We start from the raw sequence: 22,955 nt of genomic DNA on the forward strand, positions 1-22,955 counted from the left end.
AGCTAATCTGCCTATTTTCCTCCTCATTCTTGTTTTGACAATAACGATAGCCTATCGCAACCTGTGAAAGACTGCCTTTCTTCCTCTTGTCTGATGTGATTGATTTGGACCAGTCTAATGCTCTCTGCTGACCAACACAAGTGACATGCGTCCACCCAATATTGTTCAACTAAACGTTTCTGAGGTAAACTGAAAGTCCTAAACTGCCGTCATACAAGCACATCAGTTTGTTAGCTTGAGTTCACATGATCAATGTCACAAATTTTGATTAGTAACTTAGAAATAATGTAGTATCTTAAACAATGTATATACATTTCCTTCATAGAAAACATCTTTATAGTTTTATTTTCTTTAATTTCTTTGATTTAAAATGACATGTGGAGTCCCATGTATTCAGTGTTCTCATACTCAGGTCAAAGTCAATGAACAATTTGCTAAACATAAATATGTAATATTTGTTTGATTATAGAAAATTGGTTTAATAAATGCTAAACACTTTATATTTAATGTATCATAAATCTTAACTTTTGCTTGTCATAACGTCTGCTTAAACTCACTTCCTAAAATTAGCTGTTTCAGTAAAACTTCTTGATAAAGCTGTTTTAGAAGAGGAAATTCAACGGTAAACAAATCCCACTTTTTAGCTCAATCAGAACATCCACCAAAGAGCAAAAGAAACAGAGAGAAAACAAAAATTAAGACAGACAAATCATAATCAGAGGCCGGAATTTCTTTTTCTGCTTTAAGAGAAAAGGAAATGAACACTCAACGAGGAAAACGGATGGACGATATAGAGGTGGGGGGTGAAAGCGAGAAAGCGAGTGGTTTGCACTCTCCTGATGATGTAGGGCTTTTATCTGCCATGGGCATCCGTGAGGGGAAAGCACAAGATGGGTCAGCAGCGGCGTCTCTACGGGCCTGCTGACAGACCCAGGGCAAAATAAAGACCCTGATTAAAGCCGGGCGGAGGGACAGCTGGGGGAAGATGTATGGACAGACAAGCACACTAACACCAGAGCTAAACATAACCACCACGGCGCCATTAAAGCAGTGGTCAGGTGCTCAGATGGCAAGAAATGTATGCTGACCTCTACGGAAAGGTCTTTAGCAGATCCAGAACCAAAAATGGGTTTAAAATGACTCACAAGTGACACATTGCTTGGAAAAACGGGTGTAAACATTTATTGTTCTTTTCTATGCATTTCGAAAGGGAATGAAAAGAAATGGTGAGTCACAGGTGCTAACCTTGACTTGCAGCTGGATATTTCTAACTAAAACAATTAAAATGTCAGCAATTTCTTTTTAAAAATGAGCAATGCTCACTGTATTTTCTTTGTTCCCTGAAAGAATTCTCGAATAATGAAGTAAAACAGAACTCCATATATGATCCAGTAATTCAGGAGAGACAAGTCTGTCATCATATATCCAGTTTTTCTGAGCTGTAAAAAAGCATTTTGTGAGAATAGAAAAAACACTTAAATGGATAGTTCATCCAAAAATGAAAATTGTCATATCATTATAACCTATACTCACTGTGTTACAAGCCTATATGAACACAAGATAATATTTTGTTGTCGGTGGGGTCCAATGTTGTTTTACAATGTCTTCAACATTCTTCAAAATGTTCCCAAACGTTCACAAAAACGTTAAAAAAAAAAAACTTTGTGTTCCACAAAAGAAACAAAGTCATACAGGTTTGGAACAACATGAAGGCGAGTAAATGACAATTTTCATTTTTTGGCAAACTATCCCTTTAAGCAATGATTCACATTCGAATAGCTACATTACAGTAAATGATACTCAAAGAAAAAGAAAATTTGTGTTTTATGCAAGTTTCATGTTATTAAAATATGGCTGAGGAAGAACCTAAAGGATAGAGATGCTGTAATGATGGATTTGTGGCACACTGTCCTCTACTGGCCACTGCTTGAAGGACATTTGTTTAAAAATTATGCTGATACAGAACAACATTCATAAATAACAATCATACAAAAGAATAAACAACAGTTTGATCAGCAAATGTGTACACCATAATACTGCACCATATAAAACGAGTGATTATCAAATCAAAAAGTCCACATTTATGAAATCACAGCAACTTAGTGTCCGTGAAACAAGAAATGTTCATGTGCATTGATTGTCCCTCTACACAGTTCAACCCAAAACATAAGAACTAACCAAACATTGACCTTATTGCCAATCTAGGTGTTCTTAATTGGGCCAAACACCTTCTTTTGGTCATCAGCACAAGTTTCTGGAAGGAAGTCAAGTTAGATTGTATCGACGTTTCATAATACAATATTGCACATTAAAGATTCACATATTAAATATAACAAAAAAGGGAACAAAATCCCCAAACATTCACAGCTGTCTTGGCCTTAAGCTTGAAATCACTGTCGGCCATCTTTTTTAAACAGACATTTTAAAACCTGAACTCTACAAAAAATGTATTTTACAAATTAGAACCCATTTGTTTTCTCACAATGAACATCATCTCCAAGATCACTGTCACTTGTTATCCTTTCATCCCTTTTCTCAAGGTTCTTCACTTTATTTAGAAGCAGACAAATCCCGTCAGACTGGACTTCCAATGCCAATGCAATGAGGACCCACAGAACTGAATTCACTGGATGACACTAAAAATAGTGATATATAAGGAGAAAGCGTGAGGGCCCACCAGGACAGAACTCAACACTCATTCCACCACCAGGAAAAGGAAACGTGGTCATGGCTGTGATGTCATCCTCTGAAATAGCTCTCCTGTCTGGATGCATGTCAAAGTCCTCTGTAGCCATTGTTCATTTTTCATATGGAATTTGTTCAAGGCGTCCAGTGATCTGACATCCCTTTATTAAATGCCGTAATAAGCCTAAATATTACTGAAGTAAACAATGCATAAAACTGCAATTGCAGAATCCCACTTAGAATGTCCCATCGGTCAACGTATATTGTTAAGGCAACCTTTGTAAACATCTTTGGTGACTATTGTTCACCTAAAATGGACACAAAATATCTCCGGTCCAATAGGAGAAAGCCACAGACTGGGATCCAGAACCTTCTCCAGAAGGTAAAAGGCTTCAGTAGCCAATGATATATCAAAAAGCGTATCGCTCTTCAATGAATCTTTGAGAGCCCATTGGCTAGGAGTAGTTTGAGAGGGATGGTTGATCGAGACACAGTCAGAGGCAGTCTGTGGAGACCTGGAGAAAGGAAAAAAAAAAAAATTTATAAAAAAAAAAAAAAATAAGAGTAAACAACATGATCTAACAACCAGAAAAGGTCATTTTGGCATGCGATGTTTGGGTTGAAAGCAAACCAATCAATCAAAGAACAAAAGCCAGTTGGGGGAGTAAAGAAAAAGAGATGCTATCTGAAGATGGTCTATGCGCGAGAGTGTGTGTGTGTGTGTGTGTGTGTGTGTGTGTGTGTGTGTGTGCGCGCTCGCTCGCTCACATTCAACAGTTTTGTTTGTATTGGGCGGAGGGCGATGGGCGTATGTCTTCCAGAAGGAGTTTGACGCCCTGAAGTCCCCAAGGAACCCTTCTCCCCTTCTGTCCCCTCTCACTTTCCTGAGAGAATTGTGCTTTTTCTATCTGAGGAAAGAGACCTACCCATAGAGAAACATGGCCTGTGCGGGGAACACCTCACCCAAAGACTAACTACAAACACTGGCAAATGGCAGCATAGCACACCCCTTGTCCTTTCAAGATACAATGCGTACATGCACAAATCTTTCCCCTCACACGTTTTCCTTGAGATAAACATTAGAATTAACCATTACGAAAGGAATGTTCTGGGTTCAATACAAGTTAAAAGGGTATAGACAGCATGTGTGGTGTAATGGCAAAAATAAAGGGCTTTAAAAGTATATCCACAGGTTTTAAATATTACGCACTGTATTGTATAAAAAGTGTTATTTTTTAAGAAATATATTTATATTTAAATACATACATTTACATACACGTATACATATATAAATTAATGAAAAATGCTATTTATGGATCATCCTTATCTAATAAATAAATAAACAGCAACTAACCAAAGGCACGGATGAGTTCTCTTTGCAAGGCCCATGTGACTGTGTTGATGAGGCAGGCGGATGTGAGGCCAGCAAAAAGCATGTTGTACAGGAAAACAATGTGGAAATTGCCAAGCCAGTTATACCGTCCAAAGTCTCCAAGCAGATCAAACCTTGTGATTCCTTCATGTAATTACATGGAAAAAGAGGAATATAAAGAGTTTATAAAGTTAAATATTTTCCTAATTGTAATGCACAACGGAAACATATTGCTGAAATATTGATGCTTAGTGACCTCTTGTGGATAGACAAAAGAGCATTACAAAACTGAACTGGTGATTCATAAAGAAGTGGCCCTGAAGGTATGGGATCAAATTCCTGCCAAAAGTATTGCAGTCACGGATAAAAATAATAATCGTGAAACCAAAATTTAAAAACAGAAGTAAAAATATATTGCACAAAATTAACATTGAAAAATAACACATGTAAATAAATAAAAATATGAGCAGAAAATGTCAGAGCACAAAAAACACTGAGAAATATAACCAAGGAAAACATGATTTTGTGTGCAGGTCGGATAATTTTGCATGAGTATTTCAGTTTTGTAAAATATGATTTTAAATGTGTTTAGAGTTTTGATTAATGCTTACTTTTTAAAAACGTGTCCTTGACCATTGTTTGCTATTCTGAAAACTTTGCTTTCATTTTTACATTTTCTGCAATACATTTATACTTGAGTTTTTACATTTTGATTTCATGCTTGTTATTTTTTTTATATCCGTGACTGCAATACTTTTGGCAGGAATTTGATCCCATTCTGAAGTACCTTTTTTTTCTAAATGTTTAAATAAAACAGTTAAATGATTTAGCTGATTTTTCCCTGAAATCAGTGCAGAAAAAAAAAAATTGCAAATTGTATCTTGGCCTGCAACAGACTTTAAAATTATGGCACTATTAAATACCATTTTACATATTAAAAACCTATTAAATAATGGCCAATCAATTTAAAAAATACTTACCCAATGTGCGGGAGAAAACAGGCAAGGCTGAACTGAGTATTAAAAGAGAAACACAGTTCCCTATAATCTGTGGAGAGACACAAACAATGATTTAATTTGATTATAAAGAGCCTTAGCATCTGAATGTGTGAAATCCAGCACCATTCCCACAGCTGTTTCATGACTATGAGGGATCTCTGTACCTGTGTGAGGGTTGTGTCCTGTGCACGTGGCAGCAAACCGGTGAAAAGTGGAGAGCAGTAGAATCCAACGACAGAGGAGACCATAAGATACAAGATGATGACCACCTGCACTGCAGCTCCCAGAGAACCGAACATGGAGAATGAGGCAAGGCCCAAGTGAGGGTCCTGCAACAGAAAAAACAACCATTGTGAGATTATGATAATAAATTATTACTGCAATACTCTATGGACTAGTATTATAATGCTTTAGTAGCACATGAGGGTGAGTAAATTAAAATTACATTTATAGGTCCATCTAATGTCAAATATTAATTCGCCATTCTCATGCATCTCACCTCCATTCCTCTAGGCATGGCAGACTCATCGAAGAGCAGTTCGAGCACATGGAAACACACCATCAGCACAGACACCGCCTGAGAAAGACCATCAATTTGGTTTTAACACAAGGGTATAATTGTAGTCAGTATAAGTATTCTGTATTCCACAAGGTTTACTCTTACAGTTAAAGCCAAAAGCAGCAGCATGGCCACTGGGTATCCCAGGTTGCGTTGCCATGGAGATGCTCTTTTCCGCAGCTCTATAATGGAAGAAACGAGGATGACGCAAGAGCAATTCATGATAGCTAAATGATGTTTTGAACACTCTGAGAGGCATGTTTGTACCTAAAGCAATGCGTTTGGACTGCACACTCAAAAGTTCATTATTGATGGCTTCTATATTTGCACTGATCCAACAGGAGGTGTTACCTGAAACATTTGATAGAAAAGAGTGTATAAGAGTTTAGGAAAAATGTTTTGAAAATGTAAAACCTTGTTCAACATGCCAGTAAAGCTTCTTTGGACATTAAAAAGAAAATGAGAGAAACATTTGGTGGGGTCACTTCCTTAGCAGCAAGTATGTCTTTCTCACATCCTGACACTCACTTTTCAACTTCCTGGACAGAGAGGCCTCCTCAAATGCTGTGCAGTTCATTGTCTCTTCTAGGTTCTCCAACAACTTTAAAAAAAAAAAAAAAAAGACAACAACAAAACTTCATACTTAGAATTCCTCCTTAAATATTTACAATGAAAACATGTATAATGTCAACAAAAAAAAAACATTTCAATAGAATCTGTCCTTTCTGTTCTTTTTAACTTTCTATTGAAAGAAAAATATATATACTTTCTATTCATCCTGAAAAATATATATACTATGGTCACTGTCACAAGAATAAACTACATTTTAAAACATTAAAATAGAAAAGTTATTTTTACTGCATCTTTGACCAAATAAATGCAGACTTTGTGAGCATAAGTGACTTCTTTCATTAATTTTTTTAAAACATACTGACCCCTGTGGAATCACAATCGAAAGAATTTTTAAGCGGTATCTTGTCCACCTACCCGAGGTTTGACCAATAAGTTCCCAGTGACGCTAAACATACGTGAAAGCCCAAAGGGTGTGCACACTGTTACAAAAAAAAAAAAAATCTAAATTAACATGATGCAACAAATCTATAGTTACAGAAAGTCAAATGCAATAAAATACCAAACTAAATATTAACAGTAAATGATTTAAAACAAACAAACAAAAAAAATAGATAATATATACACTCAAACACACTTACACAAAAGCAGCAAAACTCCAAAGAGTGAGATTCCAGAATAAAGATGGGGCAGGTAATATTCCCACAGGTCTGAAAAGCACAAGAGAAAAAAAAGCAGACTATTACTAAAACTATTTGTTTATCTTGCATTTATTCAATTAAGAGGAAATTTGGGAGTCGAGCTGGCACTTTATTTAATTGAACACAATCAAAGAGACTGAACAAGTGCTACTCTAATGCTTCACAGCCTCACCATAAAGATTCTCACGGGCAGTGTTGTGATGGATGAGGGCTGATGCCACCCAAACAATGCCCAGCACCAGCAGACTGAGCAGCAGCAGCATTACAGCAGTCTCATAGACTCGCGCCATAATACCCTTTCAGAGGAGAAAAAATATCAAATGGACATCAGACACAGAACTGAGTTCAAATGTTCTGTATTTGCGTTTACTGTTACACTAATTACTTTTTTTTTTTTTACCTTTTTGGACCCAGCAAATCCTTCTGATTCAGTAAAGAAATAAGCAAAGGGCATAAGGAAAACCAACGAAAGGTTTGAGAATAAGAAGACTAGGTTCCACAAGCCTGAAAAAGAGACAGAGAGAGAATGAGTAAGTTAATGAAAAATGATTTTGTACTCCTACCATATTAAAAAGCAAAAACCCACAACCTGCATAATACACAAATCTACATTTGTGGTTACACTACTGTTCAAAAGTTGGGATCAGAAAGATTTTTTATACTTTTATTCAGCAAGGATCAATTAAATTGATCAAAATGGACAGTGAAGATTTCAAAGGTAAAGATTTCTATTTCAAAGGAATGCTGTTTTGTGAAAGTTTGTGAAATGTATCAGTTTCCACAAAAATATTAATCAGCACAACTATTTTCAACATCGGTAATAACACAAGAAGTGTTTCTTAAACACTGAATCAGCATATTCGATTTCTGAAGGACCATGTGACACTGGAGCAATGACTGCTGAATTTCAGCTCTGCTATCAGATGAATATTAGTTTTATTTTTGATCAAATTTTCCCAGCATAAAAGTCTTTAAAAAAAGCAACCAAAAAAAAAAAAAAAACTCTGGAACAGTAGTACATCAAGGATGTTTAAGTATGGATTATATTGTGTGTTCAAAAGAGCTATGAGGTAAATTGGGGAAATACAAAAAATACATAAAACTTACTAACCACTAGGGGGCAGCCATGTGCCATACTAACTTCAACTAGCTCTTCATCTAAAGTGCCATTAAGCTTTTTGTTCTCATTATTTCTCAGTTGGATTGAGATTTCCTGGCTAATTCTATTGTGATCACATACAATCCTTGCAGCTTATGAGATCTGGTGTTACACGTGCACTGCAAAACACTAGAAAATGCATTTCACCATATGCCTACAAACTTAATATAAAAGTGCAAAAAACAATCTGGATTTTAAACTAAATAGTGGCCTAGAATTACAGCCAGAACATATTATACTCTTGGCAGACTTGCCGCCATGCCCAACACGTGATAACACAACACTAAGACCTTGTGGGAATAAAAACAATAACATTTCGGTTCAGATTAGGCAACAAAATAATACTTAAGAAGTTGTAAGTGAATTAGAACGGCAACTGTGTTGATTCTCTTCGAAAACCAGTGTTATAGTCACATAATCCACATGTGCAATTGAAGCAAATTTATTAGTTATTCATGTGTGCGTGTGTATTTACCACGGATGAGTGAGCCATTGAGCCACTGCATGTAGTAGCTGTGTGGGAATGTGAGCAGAACTTCATTGGACAGGATGGAGATGGGCAGGAGCAGCACTGCACATACGGCCACTGAGAGTGTGAATGTACACAGCCACAGCCTTCAGGGTGAGAAAAAACAGCCAAAGAAGGGTGAGGACGTGTTTTGCAGCCATTTACTTTGACATAGTGCCAGCTGTGAAGGGAGGTAGTTGTTAAACGCCACGCTGGAGACCAAAGGGCAAACTGTCCCCTTACAACCATTCACAGCAAACTAATAAAAAGCAAAATAGCAACCAGTAGGGTGCCCTTAGCAGCCTAGTTTCCTTAAAATCTATGTGAATTGCTGTGAAATGTAAAATTTTACTGCCATAATGTGACACATTTCTGAGTGAAACAAGAATCAACCACTTAAGTAGGGTGGGAGCTGATTTCATGCATTTGGAATTTATTGGATGGCGAAAAGTGGGATGTTAAACACTCGAATGGAGCCAGACTGAATTTGAGCTTGCTTGCCTAAATAGATATTTGGCTATTACAGACCAAAATCCAATATTAATGTGGCATACATTAAGAAAAAAATAATAACAACTTACGCAATTTTGTTGACAGTGGCATCCTCAATGTCATCTGTGGACAAAAAAGGAAAATGAAATGAGCTTGTCACCACAAATTTATCCCACCGCAATCATACTAATGTTTAGACTCACAGTTCAGCCTTGAAACTACATCGAACAAAACAACAAGCTCCCACAATGACCCAGATTTATCATGAAGCTATTCCATGAAATAAACGCAACACTTTTAAACCCTTATTTGAAAAAAATTATTTGTAAGAGATCTTGGGAAGCCTTTGCTGTTAGATTTTACATTATTGCTTGTGCAGGAAAACAATATGCATTTCAAGAGGAATTATTAACTGGGATGGATTGAGAACATGAGGCAGAAAGAATGAAAAATAAACCTCAAACATTCACAAGTGAGAAGAGCAAAACTTGCCCAGTGTGACAGGGCTGCAGGGTAGATATGTGTGACATTTCCTGGGAGTGCTCCAAACCTAATGCAAAACAGGTTTTCTGCACATATTCTTCAAAACAGCCAATATGCAACTGAAGAAACAGCTTCAGCCCTCCACGATCGGTGCACATTTAGACTATAAAATGGACTTTGAGATTTAGATGTGTCAAAACGACAAAAACATCTTGTAAAGTGATTCTGTTTGTGTTCCTAAATTTGAATATGTATAGTAATGGCAATGGCTTGGCTTGCAGTTCAGTACACAATGTTCTTTAAGTGTGTCTCACAGGATGTTCTTACATCCCTCTGCACTATTTTTTAATTTGTGATAATGCAAGCATGTGCTAGATGGACGTATTTGAATGTTGTAATGACACAGGAGCAGCTGTGCTCATGGGGACCCCAGGTTCAGGTCTGAACTGATGTCCCAGAGCTTTCCTATCAGCTCTCCACTGACCTATATAATTATAAAAGGCAAAAAGAGAGAAAAGGTCAGACCCCTGCATTCTGTTCTGCTTTACTTAACAGTTTTGGACAAGAATGTGTCCTGTGTGGATAGTTCCTAACAATCCTTCAACAGTCTAAACAAGCCTGATGTGTTTTGCACAAGTCAGACACTCGAAAAAACATCCCTCAGATTTTCCACTGCAAGTAGGTACAGCAGAACCGGGAAAGAGCGGAGCGTTCAATTACGGGGTGTACACCAAAACATGAGGTGGTGTTCTCTTATGAAACCTCAGGCATGGCGCTTGGGCAGGGGGCCTATGTTTATCTCACGGGAACATTCCTCATCCCCACTGCTGCCCTCCCTCGATGTTGCATAACTGCTGTCAACAGCAATCAGAAGCTTTGACTCTTTTATTCTGAAGATGACTTCAGATATTCAGCCAATAACACTGAATACTTCACTATCTGAGCATGACTAGGTACCAAACAAAGCATTTTTGGAAAGTGCAGGATCATGCCCGTGTTAGGTTGTGCTGATCAACAAATGGAGAGCAGCTGAAGCAAATCACAGGTGTGCTTTGAAGGACTGGACTGCATGAAGTCAAACAACTGCAGACGGTCCGGGGGTCACGTTAAACTTACCAGTGACAAACTCAGCATTCTTCTTGAAGTGAGTGAGAATGAAGTGCGACAAGATGTACAGGCAAATGAAAAGCAGCACACAAATCTAAAAGAGAAGATAAAAGAACATCAGTGCAATTTGAAAACATTACATTTACAGACAACATGAAGTAATACACTGCATCTTGTCATTCAAAGAGAATGAAAAAGCAGATTTTAATATGCCAAACAATATAAATTTCTTGTATATAAATATTGTAGGATTTCTTCCTCTCTGTATGACTTCAAAAGACACCAAATACAGTGCATGTAAGTCCTTCTAGTAACATTAAGATCCCTACACTTGGTCTCCAGCCAATTTCATTACATGTAAGAGAGCAGTGTGAACATTCTTCAAAACTTTTCATTTCATGTTCCATGAAGGAATAACCTCAATCTTTCTTGGAACTTTGCAGAACAACAGATGACATACATTTTCACAGACATCTGCAGTATGAGTCATGCAGCTAATATGAGCAACACAATCGTTAACAGGCAACGACTAAACGTGCTGTGCAAACACGCTGCTTAGATGTGATGCCAATTTAGGTTATCAAGGACACGTTAGACAGAGACCCTGTTACAGAGCAGAGGTCATGAAACACACTCCAACACGGCCCCATTATCACTGATACACACTGCTGTGCGGAGTCCAGATTGCCTTTACAGCTCTGTGACATAAGAGCTCCTAATCAAGGACATTTGGTTCTTAATGATAACACACAGATTGGTGAAGGGTTGGGATGTGACCGGTCAAAGATATTATAGAAATACATTATATATTCTTGATAAAAGAAATGGAAGAACATGCACAGTGTCCCAGAATATAAAAAAACAGTCATTTGTGTGGCAATAGAAAGTGAATCAGCAAGTGTGAATCAGTAAGTACAGTGTTATTTTTTTTAATGCCAGCTGTCCCTTTTCTTAGAAATCTGAATTCCAAATGAATGAACACCCACAATACAGACTTGAGAATGAAGGTAACAGCACCAGATGGAGGATGAAGATTACAGCTCAAATGCAAATGAAGAGTTAAACCAGTTACAACTGGGATTAGATAATAGATTGGACACAGTAAAGATTTACAGGCAAATTAGACATTAAGAGAGTATGTTTAGAGATTTATCACAATAACTCAACAGTTGGTCATATTTAAAATGTTAATATTGCTAAACAAGAATACATTTTTATAATTGCATGTACTATAATAAGTAATTGATTCGATTCGATTACCATTTTGACTCGATTCAATATCGATTATTTTGGATATATATCAGGTACAGTACATGCCAAATTTTCAAGGAAAAAAAAAAATAAATCTCTCAACTAATGCTGTACAATATACATGAATCAGTTGGTACTACCTACTATAATATTGAAGGTTAAAATTGACATTTATTAAAATTACACTTGTTTTTTTAAATAAAGTTACAATTAGCCTACATAATATTTCTACTTTAATAAGTTTTATTAAATATAAACAATGGTGGCAGTAAACTTGGATTTATTCAAACAAATTAATTGAAGAACAGTAAATGAATGTTATATAATGCATATATTTAGCAAAATGCCCCTCTCTACAGTTTATTTTTCTTTATTTTTATTTTATCTGACTAATGCGTTTATGATCACCGAAGGTGATTACCTAATCCTGAGGTAAATGTGATGTTACGTGACATTGTTTACAAGCCGTTATATTGACGTCTATATGCGGCTGAAACACTGATTGAGCGATTACACGAGACAAGATACGGATTGTAAAGTTGTACTCTTTCTTTTAATTTACCCTCGGATGTTTAGTCATTTATTTCGGCCTGAAACTGGTATTAATGTGGAGATGATCGGTTCACGTGCGTTACAGCGATCTGTCACTCCACATTAAACAGCGACAAAACGGCATTTATTGTTTGAATACTGCAATAAAATGGACATAATTTGAAATCTGAGAATTTGTTTCATATTAAAAGTACCAACGCACAATGCTTATTGCGATATATTGGATGGGAAGTGCCCTTCAACGTTCCTTCCATTAACTGAAAACAGACTAGACTAATCGATTCTTGGGATTTAAGAATCGATATCGCTCCGTAAAAATGAGAATCGATTAATATCGAGATATAGATATTTTTTACCCAGCCCTAACAAGTAATAATAATGTATTAGTTTGTAATATAATATTTATTACTACTACTATAAAGTAGGGGAGAGAGGAGACTGTTGCAACAGGGGACAGTTGCAACATGACTTATTCCTCCAATCAGGAATGAGCTAGAGGGATGACACTCATACTGCACATGCTCAGTTAGCCCCTCCCCCGATCTGAAAGAAATCAGCCATGTGTGACCATTCCTTCAGGGAAAAGCTAATTTTGAGGTAAAAAAGTATTTTGTAATGTTCAGAATATCTCTCATACTATTTTTTTAGCTTCTAATAGGCATAGCTATCAAGTGTTAAAGCTATTGTATCTAGCTAGTTTAGCAAGTTTCATCATGGCTGACAGAGTGGGGACAGTTGCAACATGCTGTTGCAACTGTCCCTTATCACAACATTGATGTAAATGCTTGTCATAGTAACATAATACAATTATAATTTCATGGATTAATAAATAACCCTTTCGATACCCAGGTATCCCTCCTTTTTTCCAAGTACATACTCTCAAACTAGGCCACAGTGTAGTCTGTAATTTTTCTTTGTTTACAGTATGCCACGGTTTGGGTACAGTGCTGGCAATGCAAGGTATGGGCTCACCAGGCCTGCACTGATGGGGGGAGCCAATTATACTTGCCACAACTGCAAGTCTGATGTGGACTAATTTCTTTCTCTCTAAACTTCTCTCTGTCACACACACACACATACACTCTTACACACACAGACACAGACAGACACACACACACACACACACACACACACACACACAGTTCAGTTCAGAAGTAGTTCAGTAAATTTTCAGTCTAGATTTTCATTAAAAATATTTTGTTGAAATTTTTTGTAGGCCTAATAATTAACCAAAACGTGGTTTTTACTTGTTCTTTTACTAGTCTTTGTATTTTTATGGCCAATTTAACAAATTTAACCAATATACATTTTGTATGTTCACAAATAAAATAAAGAAATTGCAATATGATGTTATATAATGTTTTTTTATTATTACATTTTAATGAATGTTGCAACTTTTCACTTTGTCTGCTCAAGTTTAAATTGTACATATATTATCATATGTATGCACGTAACAGCAATGTGGGTGGGTATCTGACAGATGTGGGTTTAATATAAAAATTTTGGCTTTTCACAAAAAAAAAAAAAAAAAAACACCTGTCTCTGAGAAACTGAAGGAAACAAAAAGTGTTGCAACCATACCCACTCTCCCCTACTATTGACACCGCAGGATGGTGTTGTCAAAGTACCCTAAAAATGTAAAAAAATAAATAAAAAAACATTAAATTATTAAAAATAATTAAATTCCTAAATCATAACAGCCATAAACAATTGTAGTGCTGCAACATCTCAACATTTGACCAGAAGAGAACAAATACAGAAGTCGATGAAAGAGTAAAACAGTAAAAAAGTAACATTTGATGAATTAATGACGCCTGTGCAAAAGAGTTGTGAAAAATGGCTGAAGACATATGATAGACTTGGTTTCACAATTACCCTGAATTCATGTCAAGGTCTCATTTTACTTTAAAATAAACCTACAAAGCTACAATCTCTAAAATCAGATAAACACATTTCCCGTAACAAGCTGGCATCAGACTGCCATTCTTCAATATCTCTTTTGGCGCTATTTTAACGTGAAGGGCAATGCATGCCTCTTCTCATCTTGAGAGAGCTGCAGTGTGATCTGTCCGCATGACAATAACCTCTAATTCTATAATAAACCTTTATGCTGACTTCAGATAAAAGACACGCATGTGGAAACAATACTTCTGAGAAATGAAACCAAAGACATGATTGTGTACTGAATACACCTTATGGGTGTGTTATATGAGATGCATTGAGTGAACTGAAGAAAAAACTAAAATTCTGAATCACCAAGTGTCCAATAAAAGAGAGGAAGAAAGACAGCGAGAGGAAGAGGGATGAGGGGAGGGACGGGACAGGAAACTGGGATTTTGTCTTCAAAGTGCAAACAGCAGTGAAAACAATAGATCTGTGGGATACTATCACTGAAGCGCTGAAAGGTGTTCACACACATTTGTTTGCTCAGCATTTGAATAGTTTGTTTTCATTCGACTAAAACAGAATATACTCGACCAACAAATTAAAACAGCCAAGCTACAATATAGCATGAGAAAACAAACAAAAGATTGCGTAACACAAAACAGTTGGATATAACATGAGAATACATGTCTGGTCTTATTGTATTTCCAGTCAAAGAAATTTTGAAACATGCCTCAGGGTTTTTTGTCTATACAATAAAAGTCAAAGGGGTCCAAAACAACACTGGACTCAACTGACTCATTGAAAGTATCTCCTTTTGTGTTTCACTGAAATTCCACATTAGAAAGAAACGTCATACAGGTGTGTAACGAGACACTGTGACGACAGAAATGTCACTGTTTGCGCAGTACCCCTTTAAATTCTTTCAAACAACCAAAAGGGTGGACAGAGACAATATTTACCAGTTTCTGTAGGTCAATAAACCGAAGATAAGAAACTAAATCTTCAATATAATCTAATTGGGCAATGGTGGGCATGTTTTCAAACCTCTTCATCAATAAGAGTTAATGTTATTGTGACTAACTATGCGAGTGTAATTTTAGTATGAACAGGCAACCAGGTCATCTATAATGCATTTGCAGACCAATTTGGGAGAACTGGTTAAACAGCTGAGCTCAAACATTCTGAATCTTAAGGCTTATTTATCTGCTCTGGGTAATTCACTCTGCACAATGAGACTTGGAGCCAAGCCCAAGTTATTTACTCAAGTGAAACAGCCTATTTAGCAAAACAGTCAGCTATAGAGTGACCGTGAATTGACAATGAGAAAACACTTGAGGTGTCCTGGGATAGATTAGTGAAAGGACAGATGTATGACAAAAATACTACTAATAATAATAATGTGATTTGATCAGAAGTACTAAACCCATTACTAGAAAGGATTAGAATAGAACTTCGGTGAATATTAAATGCAAAAAACATTCAAGGTGGTTTTCATGAAGAACAAATAATAATGTGTCCAATCATAAAGAAGATCCTTTCTTAGTTAACACTATTAAATATGTGGGCGTGAGTACAAAACCCTCTATTGTTGAAGGCCAAGTAACATGTTCAGATATGCACCTTAATAAAGTGTATTACACACACTGCATTCCTTGCACATCTACAGAGTGGGAACCGTGCCAAACCTGCTACTCCCTCCTGAAGATCAAACAAGAACAAAACTGACATTGTCATAAATTTTGTGTTTGGTTTACAAGTGGAAATTCAATAATTCTGAGTTCTACCCAAGGATTCATTTACAGAAAAGGGTTTTATCTGACATATTAAAACATCCGTGTACGTTCTGTTTAATTCAGCGGTTTATTTAAACAAAATTGATTTCATTTGGGTGGTAACAATTTTATCAACGGTTTGATATTAGTGCAAATATCTTGAAATAAAACATAAATAAATAAATGCCACCACAGGAATAAATTACATTTCAAATCATTATAGTTATTTTAAAATATAAATATAAACAGTTATTTTAAATTGTAATCATATATGACTGTTTAATTTGCTGTATTTTCAATCAAATAAATTGGTGAGCATTAGAAACTTTCAAAAATCTTACCAACCCCAAACATTTTCTGTATGGTAGTATGTATATATCACTTTAAAGTCTGAATCAAAATACACAGATTTATTTAAATCAGTGGTTCTCAAACGGTTTTACTTCAAAATCCAGGACTGGGCATCAAATGGCAATAGTAATTGCATGGAAAATGTATGAATATGAACAATGACAACTTGGTAAATATAAAAATAACAGCATAAGTGATTAATCAGCAGTAAAGAATCACCAAGCCTAATATTTCGTTATTAGTATTAGTCATATTACTGAATGACGGAGCCAGTCTGACTGTATGAATTGTGCGCATCTTTGTACGTCAGCAAAAGATATGTAAAGCATTTTCTCCACCCTTTTTAAAAACTGATTTGACAATTTGTTACACTTGTTACAAAAATAAAAAAAAATACATGGTTATTTGCATTTTATTATTTGCAATTTTACATTTAACACTGTTTTTCCCTGTAGTCTGTGATCACAGTCCGGTGATGTGTTTTTAGGTCACGGCCCACCAGTTGAAAACCACTGATTTAAATTATAAACCCCAGATAAGCATCAGCGACAGGGATCAATAACCATGACAGCATGAGGTCTGTGGTGCCCATGGCCTGGGGCAGGACAATGGGTCTGATTTACTTTATCTAGTGTAACCCATCTGTGCATTTCACTAAGAGAGGCATTTCTCATTTTCTAGGAGGATTACAGCTTTGCATCACACAGACAAAAACAGAACAGAAGAATGTATAAATAAGAGAGTATGAAAACAGAGCTTTTGCTGGTGTAGAAAAACAAATGAGGAAGATAACAATGTCTACGACTGCTTTACACAGATTAGGACTAATTTTCTGAAGCGATGTATTAGATTGTCATTTAATCTATAGTTTTTGAAGGTCATTTTTTGTAGTGACTTGCATAATCTACCAAATTAGTGGTTTAAAAATAAGCACCAAATGTATTGCTCTAAAATGCTGAGTAAGATACATTATGAAGGAGTAAAGGTTAACTCCAATTGTCTCGCTGTAAGGTTCTTGAGGTCTGAAGTTCAGTTATAGTCGTAATTCAAGTGTTGAAAGACATCTTCACGCATGAGGATGCCAAAAGCTCATGTGTTCTCCAAAATGAGCTCTGAATCACAAAAAGATGAGCGGTCTCATCTTTTGCCATTGAATTTTACAATGAGCAGCTGTGCATCATCACCTAATAGTTCTTAACGTACAATATAAAGTAAATGGATGCCTCAGAGTCTCTTTTGTGTATACAATACTCTGTCCATATTTGTTTGGCGATTGTACATAATAAGCATGAACAACACAAACAGTGAAATCATGATTTTATAAAAACAAAGTCATCGTGTGCAAGAGTCACACAATCATTTAATCAATCAATTGTTATTAAACCCGATTAGGACAAACACAAGGGCGCATTCAGATTGTAACACCGCAAGCGGTACTTCATAATACTATGTAAACAAGAGAAGCAAAGAAAGGAAAACTCACAATCGTTTCTCGGACTCGGTCGTGGAATAATTGCTCTCTAACCGTCACGTCTTCCGTTTCCATCCTTTGAAACCATGTCTTGGCGTGTTCTCTGTTATAAGTTGTAAAACCTTTGAGTCTCCGAGAAGATAATAGCCTACGTGGAAACTTGTCCCAAGTTAAAGCGAACAAACGCTTTCCAAACGCATCGCGTCTGCTGTAGCTTAAGTCACTGGGTCAACTCACTACTCCTGTTTTACTTCAGTGAGGTGGATAATTGCTCCTCAAATGATTATTCACCTGCTAATAAGGAAATAAAAAACACTATGAAAGTCTTCGAGTCAGCGTGCTCACAGATGCTCTTCAAATGAATCGTTCAGATGCTCTCAAACACCATCTACTGGAGTGACTGGACTGTGGGAGGAGGAAGGGGCGGATTTAAGACTAATGAAGCTTGCAGACCCAAATAAATTATAATATCAAAGTATTTGAAATACTTTGTCATATTAATGAAATATTTATCATAAAATTAAAAAACAAAACAAAACATTACCCTGAAAAAAAAAATTACAATATTGCGTTACTCCCTACAAAAAGTTAACTAATTGCGTTATTTAGTTACTTTTAATGGAAGATAATTTGTTAAGTTACTTTTGCATTACTTTTTCTCATCTGGGCTGGGCTTGCTTGTTTTGTTTTTAATATAAAAAATTTGATTATTAATTATTAGTTATTTAATTGAAATTAATAAGCTTCAGCCCTTCTGGATTGCATGAAGCATAGAATGCAGGAGAAGAAAGTTCAACACGCTTCAGCAATTAAAAAAAAAAAAAACAAGAAAAACAAATGTCATTTTTGCTTATTAATATGGTTGAATTGCATCATCGAAGGTCAGCAGCAAAGATATTGGTTAATAAAATGGGATTAAATACTTAAAAGATATGTGTTATATACTACATTTAATTATTGCAGGTTTGCATTTCACTGTTTTTATTCATTTTGAGGAATACTGAATCTGTTTTGTCCAAGTGAGATGAGTAAATGCATGTTCACATTTAGTCTGAACCATCATGTTTACACATCGCACACAATGCCTCTGCACTTACTCCTGATTTCTCTCAACCATGGGGATGGGAGAGCTGTCAGTCAATAAATGGGAAAACAAAGTAACTTGCGTTACTTATTTGAAAAAGTAATTCAGATATTTTATTGTAAATTTAAAAAGTAATGTGTTACTTTACTAGTTACTTGAAAAAAGTAATCTGATTATGTAACTCACATTACTTGTAATGTGTTAACCCCAACAATGGAAAAATCCTCAACTACATTCATGTTGTTTGTATGTATTTTAAATATTTATGCACTTTAGAGCTATCAATACTCTGCTCTTTTCTTTAAAATAAATAATAAACTGTGTTAAGAATAACTATATTGTAATAAATAATTATTATATAGCAAATGCAAAAATGCTTCATCTATTAAATATCATTCTAAAAAGCTAATTTCGTGCTCAAGCTAAAGTTTGGTGCTTAATATTTTTGTGAAAACCATGATACATTTTTTTCAGGAATATTTGACAGCATTTTTTTAAAAACAGAAATCTTTTGTGTCATCATTATTGTCAATTTGATCAATTTAATGCATCCTTGCTAAATAGAAGTCAATGATTAAAAAAAAAAAAACTTTTAAACAGTAATGTAGATTAACAAAAATGTGTTAAAGGTTGCTGTCCGAGGATACAGCACGTTTACCGTGTAAAAACATGTTTAAGACATCCAGTACATTTTTGTAAATGTCTAATGTTCCATGTCTGAAAAGTGTTCACAGGTTTTAAATCAAAGTTTACTCTTTACAACTGTGTCATCATCAAACCAAAGTCCATAATGACGCAAACACGGAAGTCCATAGGTTATTACTTTCTGAAAGTGAATGATTTAAATTTTAAAGTTAACCTCAAAGGGATAATGCTCTGATCTATTGCATGCAGTCTTATATTTTTAATGCTGACCATGTTATAGGAGCCTTCTAAAACAATTTGGTATATGAATGAAGCTTGATCTCTCAGTTCCCGCAGGTAAGAGAACAGTGAGCTATATGATTTTATAACTTGAAAGCCAGTGATATGGGTGATATGAGAGAGCGAAAAGAGATATTATCAAAAGCATAAAACCCAAAAATGGCAATTCTGTCATTATTTACTCACCCTCATGTCAAATCCAAACCTGTATGACTTTATTTCATCCGTGGAACACCAAAGGAGAAAATACTTACCAAAATGTGCTTTTCTTGTTTATACAGTAAATGCAAACCAATGCTATCAAGCTAAAAAGAGAAAAAAGCACCATAAGTAGTCAATGACTTACATGCTATATTCCAAGTCTTGCATGATAGTTTTATATGAGAAGTAGATGAAATGATCCTTTTTGGGAATTCCAGTATTCTTTTAAATACTGTATGAGATTTTCACGACATGCTTGTCCATAAACTTTATTATTAAGCAGTTTCATAATCATGTTGTTGGCTAAACTTGAAAATGATTGCATTTTTTATTTTTCAAGCTCCAGTGTGCAGCTAGAATGATCTCATGGCTAAAAAGATCATGATCACATATGCCTTGTGGGCAATGGGTGGCCCACTTGGCCTTCATCACATTTACCTGGGCAGAGACAGCCATGCTCTTCTCTGGATACTAACCTTCGGCGGTTTTGGCATTGGATGGGCAAGGGAGTTCTTCCGTATCCCATCGTACGTGAGCGAAGCCAACCATGCAGCAGCCAGAGCCCCCGTTAGACGTCCACAAGCCACTCCACCACCACCAGTAGGCCTGATTCGGTTTGCTGGTCAGATTTGTGTTGGTATTTACTTCGGGTCTGTTGCTTTAATAAGCCTCAGTTCTCTTAGCTTCTTCTACTTCCTAGTGCTGCCACTGAGCGTAGCTACAGGTATTCATCTGGTGTCCTCTGTGGGCCAGCAGACCTCTGACCTTCAAAAGACCCTCATTACGTGCATCATCACGTCATCCATCTTCTACGGCAGCAATCTTTCTCCTCTGCCCATCAGCATTGCTGGCACTGTTACTGCTGCGCAGCACAATACGTTCAAACCTCTGAGGCCAGAGCCACTTGGTGAGACGCATGCACTATACATATGACATTTAACGCACGACAGCCTAGTTAACAGGAAATATTCTAAGAATTGAACACTCTGGCAAAGTTTTTCGAAAGGGTTCTTGCAGTAATGCTAATAGAACGTTCATTCAGAGTTATTTGGTCTTTAAAAATGTTCTCAAATTGTTTGCAAATTATCATTGATTTTTTTTTTTAGAAACATTTTTATTTAGATGTTCGTCTAACATTTTTAAAATTGTACTACTTGTTTCAGAATGGCCAGAAAACATTCAAGAGTAACAGTCCCACAATATTTGAAAATGATAAAATGGAATGTCACCCAAAAAAAAATTCCAAAAAATGTTGTCATTATTAACTCACCCTCATGTCGTTCTTAACCTGTATGATTTTCTTTCTTATGCTGAACATAAAAGAAGATATTTTGAAGAATGCTGTAATCAAACAGTTGATGCTGCTCCCCATTGACTTCCACAGTATTTCTTTCTATGGAAGTCAATGGGGACCAACTACTGTTTGGTTCTTCAAAATCGTATCTTGAGGGAATGACATGAGGGTGAGTAAATGATGACAAAATTTCCATTTTTGTGTGAACTATTCGTTTAACATTCACATAACCAAGAAAAAAAAAAGTTTTTTAAAACATTTAAAAAAATGAACCTAATGCACACAACTTTCTAAGAACTTATTTTTGATACTTGGTTTGGGAATCTACACAGCTAAGAGTTTGAATGTTTTCATAACATATTTGGAATTCTTAGAACATATTTTTGTTAGCTAGGTAAAGTCTTACGTTTGGGTTACATCATGTCCAAGACTGTTTAATTAACCAAGCTTGTGTTAATCTTCCCAAGGGCCTCGTCTGTATCGTCTGAGTTTGTGTGTGCTGGCTTTCTCTGCTCCGCTGGGATACTGTGCTTTCCACAACACCACTGCCACATTATACTACATATCGGACTGTATAGCGGCCCTGCTTGATTTCTTCTGGTTTATTCCATGGCTCAAAGGACTTTTGGAGTATTTTCTGCTGTTGCCATACCGTCTACTATGTGTCCTGACAGGAGGGGGTTTCTACAAAGAAAGCTGGAGGAAGGTGCTAGAAATAATTCTTAATGAGTACAGTAAAAAAGAAATGGAGGCACTGAAGGTGAGCTCAGTAGGCTATAGTTTTGAGTTGTCAGCTGGGTATATAATATTTATAATTTTCACTTTGCAGTGTGTTTACATGTAATCAGAAGCTAAATAATATATTTGTCATCATATTATTTTCTTACAATCAGATACTATCATTGTCAGAAGAAGCTTCTCTGGAGGAGGTCACTCGCAGCTATAGGGAACTGGCTAAATTGTGGCATCCAGATCACAACCCCAAGCAGCAAGCAGAGGCACAAAAGATGTTCATTCAGATCCAGGAGGCATATGAAATACTTCTCAATAGACATAAGACAAAAAGAAGGCAATGAACTTCTGAGGAAGAGGTCACATATCGTTTAAAAGACACAGAGTTCATTTTCACATACTCGAGAACAACAGGATTTTTCCTTGATAAATTGAATCTCATGTAATAAACGTGAATCTTTTTAAACAAAAGAGTTTCTCATTTTTGTTCGAAGTTCTCCCACGAGGAGGACAACTTAGGATTCTCTGCCATCTTGTGGCAACATTAAGAGTTGTTTTTATACTCTAACACAGCGGTCTTCCACAGGGAGATGGCGACCCCAAGGGGTTCTGCAGGGGGTTGGCCAATTATTGTTTGCAATTATTTGTAGAAAAAAAAAACAAGAAAAATAAATAAACAAATGAACAAACTTTATATAATAATAATATCAAAAATAAAATATTAAATGCTATTGTCATTCATGCATTAAGATAAATTAAATACAATTCATGTATATGACTGAATATAAAAGGATATGAGTAA

The 22,955-nt window shown here is 35.9% G+C and overlaps 2 protein-coding genes across 2 annotated transcripts; one reads left to right on the plus strand and one right to left on the minus strand.

The window, feature by feature from the left end:
* Positions 1–1,152: 1,152 nt before the first annotated feature.
* Positions 1,153–18,323, minus strand: lmbr1l (limb development membrane protein 1-like). The gene is made up of 16 exons (XM_058763300.1): positions 17,931–18,323; positions 10,644–10,728; positions 9,134–9,167; positions 8,520–8,659; positions 7,286–7,389; positions 7,058–7,181; positions 6,826–6,894; positions 6,602–6,666; positions 6,143–6,215; positions 5,882–5,965; positions 5,720–5,796; positions 5,555–5,632; positions 5,220–5,384; positions 5,038–5,104; positions 4,040–4,201; positions 1,153–3,200 (listed from the first exon to the last, which is right to left on the minus strand). The coding sequence occupies exons 1-16, from the start codon at positions 17,991–17,993 to the stop codon at positions 3,115–3,117; spliced, it is 1,476 nt and encodes a 491-aa protein (XP_058619283.1). The 5' UTR covers positions 17,994–18,323; the 3' UTR covers positions 1,153–3,114.
* Positions 18,324–19,756: 1,433 nt separating this feature from the next.
* dnajc22 (DnaJ (Hsp40) homolog, subfamily C, member 22) lies at positions 19,757–22,592 on the plus strand. Its single transcript, XM_058764105.1, has 4 exons — positions 19,757–19,983; positions 20,468–21,034; positions 21,889–22,181; positions 22,315–22,592. Exons 2-4 carry the CDS (start codon positions 20,494–20,496, stop codon positions 22,495–22,497), a joined length of 1,017 nt encoding a protein of 338 aa, XP_058620088.1. The 5' UTR covers positions 19,757–19,983; positions 20,468–20,493; the 3' UTR covers positions 22,498–22,592.
* Positions 22,593–22,955: the final 363 nt, after the last annotated feature.

The sequence above is a fragment of the Onychostoma macrolepis genome, chromosome 23, assembly GCF_012432095.1.
Source record: "Onychostoma macrolepis isolate SWU-2019 chromosome 23, ASM1243209v1, whole genome shotgun sequence".
Classification (NCBI taxonomy): Eukaryota; Metazoa; Chordata; class Actinopteri; order Cypriniformes; family Cyprinidae; genus Onychostoma; species Onychostoma macrolepis.

Coding starts and splice junctions, on each gene's coding strand:
- lmbr1l (XM_058763300.1), bottom strand. CDS start 17,993: ATGGAAACGGAAGACGTGACGGTTAGAGAGCAATTATTCCACGACCGA. Junction 6,895..7,057: donor TGCCCGTGAGAATCTTTATG/GTGAGGCTGTGA, acceptor TGTGCTTTTCAG/ACCTGTGGGAATATTACCTG. Junction 5,385..5,554: donor CCATGCCTAGAGGAATGGAG/GTGAGATGCATG, acceptor TTTCTGTTGCAG/GACCCTCACTTGGGCCTTGC.
- dnajc22 (XM_058764105.1), top strand. CDS start 20,494: ATGGCTAAAAAGATCATGATCACATATGCCTTGTGGGCAATGGGTGGC. Junction 21,035..21,888: donor TCTGAGGCCAGAGCCACTTG/GTGAGACGCATG, acceptor AATCTTCCCAAG/GGCCTCGTCTGTATCGTCTG. Junction 22,182..22,314: donor AAGAAATGGAGGCACTGAAG/GTGAGCTCAGTA, acceptor TCTTACAATCAG/ATACTATCATTGTCAGAAGA.